Here is a 2,390-nt window from a genome sequence, read left to right as displayed (position 1 = left end):
GCATTGTTGAGCTCAGTGAGGGCAGAGAGGGTATCCTTGAGGATGGTGGTATTGAGCTGAGCCAGGAGAAGAGGAAGGGGAGAGTCAGAGGGACAGAGGTTGAGGAAGGAATAGGCACCCATCCATGGAGAGGCAGAGGAATGGTAGTCCTTTGTGAACATCTGCACATCTTCTTCATGACAGGAGAAGTGGAAGACATGAGGCCTGGAGGTTCCCTGAACACCATGGATATAGGGATCCAGCCAGGATTTGATAGCCCAGCACTCAAGAAGGAATATAGGCTCAGGGCGAAGGTATCACATACATGTACATGATAGAATATCCTCATTAATCATGCTCACAACTACCATAAATCACCAGTGTTTTTATTGTGTATGTGTACACAATACTCATCACCTGTTTTGCTCACCTTCTCCCTTACTCCAGTATGGCTGTCATGAGCTGGGAGAACAAGAACAAGTACATGCTGGCCTACTGCCACTGGCTGGTGTTCAACAAGGTGTTTTGATTAATCACCATATCCTTCCTGCCTGTGGGACACACCCACAAGGATATCAACCAGATGTTCTCAACCTTTGTGATTGGCATGAAGTATAATCCACAGGTCCTGACTGTCAAGGCTTTCAAGCAAGGTCTGCAGGACTGGTATTCTGCACCCCAGCTGACCAGTATCATCACTGCACACATCCAGAATGAGGGATAAAGGAATCTCAAGTACTGGTGTTGCGGTGAGATCACTTAGATCCTCAGAATCACTCCCCAAGTGTGTGTCAGGGATGTCATATCCGTTTTCCAAAAAAGGGTCAAAATGCCTGTAAGAAAAAAGAGATGATTTCAGACAGGATAGTTATTGTGTACATGTATGCAATGATTTTGTGCATGCAAGTGGAGAAATGAAAATGATGTAAATGTAGTTAAATCATTGTGTATGTGTATGTGATGATAAAATAGGATTTACAACGACATGTTACATATTGTCATGATAAATAGATTTTCACTTGGTACATCAAAATTTTGATAAAGAAGGTCAAGAATTACAGGAAAAATCAAAAAGAAGTATGGGACCAACCAGGTATCACCATCCAATGCTTCCATGGGTGAGCAGTTGAGAGATGTGGTGGGATGAGAGGGTAGGATAAGAATTGAAGTTAGTGTCAACACAAACCAGTCTACCATCTAACCAGCAGCCAATGACATCTTGCCCATGAAGACAGTGAAATTTCAGAGCAGGCTGTCACCATTGGTGGCCTTGAGCCTAACACTTTTTAAGAAATGCCTGCAAAAAATCTCATTGGTTGAGTGTAGTCCTTTTAAGGCTGAACATGGTACAATGGTCATTATTCTTTTCCAACCTACACACAACAACATGAGCAACAACCTTACCCAGTCTGCAAGTGGCATTCTGTCCATGGTAACGACCTGCCACAACACAGCTGAGCTTGCCAAGTGGATGGTCAAGCAACCAGAGTGGAAGAAGCAGAAGGAGAGCGACCTCAAGAAGAAGAGCCTTGGCGAACTTCAAAACATGTGCACAGTACATCAATAGCACAGTTTGTTTAATGAAAGTAGTGTGATTTAATGGAATCATGTGTCTTCCACTTCAGAATTACTTCACAAGTGTGGCAGAGGTGGAGAAGAACAAGGCAAAACTGACTGAATTGGTATGCACCATCCCATTGTGTATGTGTATGTGATGAAATCTTATTAGCATTTATAGACACAATTTCATCATGTACATGTACATGATGAAATATCATTTTAAATATACAATACAACTAATTTATGGCATCCTTTCATTTCACAGTGTTGTCTCATCATAATAACAGTTGTTTCATTATACTCCATATTTCCATTCTATTCAACAATATTGACTCTTATAATCAATTATAACCACCATTTTCTCAGTAATATATCATGTATGTGTACACAATAGAACAACTGATATATTCTCATCAATGAAGCTCATTCTTGACTCTCAGCAGACCATACCTGAGACTCAAGAGCAAGAAGCCAAAAAAAATAGCACCACTGGAGCCAGCTCCACCACAGAGATGTCACAAGATTTGCTCAGAGCACCTGAGGTAAGTGTGTTTGATTTTGAATGAAATGTAGTCCTTTATAAATCTCACTAATCCTGTACTTTCTTCAGGTTGATGTGACAGCCCAAACAAGACCTGCCAGCGAGGAGCAAGTAACCCTGCCAACTGCCACAGTGACTGATGAGGAGCTGTTGAAGCTCCTGAAGGAGGTATGCTTTTCATGCTGTTTGTGAAGCCAATTATGCACCACAACTGCAGGACGTTCTATCATGTACACATACACAATAGAATGTTTGCTAATTCATCTCCTCCTAGCCCACAGAAGAGGAGCTCTCCATGCCTCCAGAGGAG

General features: G+C 42.0%; 2 protein-coding genes across 2 annotated transcripts; both read left to right on the top strand.

Moving 5' to 3' along the window:
- Positions 1–197: 197 nt before the first annotated feature.
- ACA1_372340 (uncharacterized protein) lies at positions 198–703 on the top strand (the record flags this gene model as incomplete). The annotated part of the gene is made up of 3 exons (XM_004334230.1): positions 198–293; positions 449–499; positions 551–703. The coding sequence occupies 3 exons, from the start codon at positions 198–200 to the stop codon at positions 701–703; spliced, it is 300 nt and encodes a 99-aa protein (XP_004334278.1).
- A 663-nt stretch (positions 704–1,366) lies between these two features.
- Positions 1,367–2,272, top strand: ACA1_372330 (uncharacterized protein; the record flags this gene model as incomplete). The annotated part of the gene is made up of 3 exons (XM_004334229.1): positions 1,367–1,534; positions 1,605–1,661; positions 2,150–2,272. The coding sequence occupies 3 exons, from the start codon at positions 1,367–1,369 to the stop codon at positions 2,270–2,272; spliced, it is 348 nt and encodes a 115-aa protein (XP_004334277.1).
- Between the last annotated feature and the right edge of the window lie 118 nt (positions 2,273–2,390).

This window comes from Acanthamoeba castellanii (assembly GCF_000313135.1).
Source record: "Acanthamoeba castellanii str. Neff unplaced genomic scaffold scf7180000084679, whole genome shotgun sequence".
Lineage (NCBI taxonomy): Eukaryota > Discosea > Longamoebia > Acanthamoebidae > Acanthamoeba > Acanthamoeba castellanii.
This window is presented reverse-complemented; position numbering and strand designations above follow the sequence as displayed.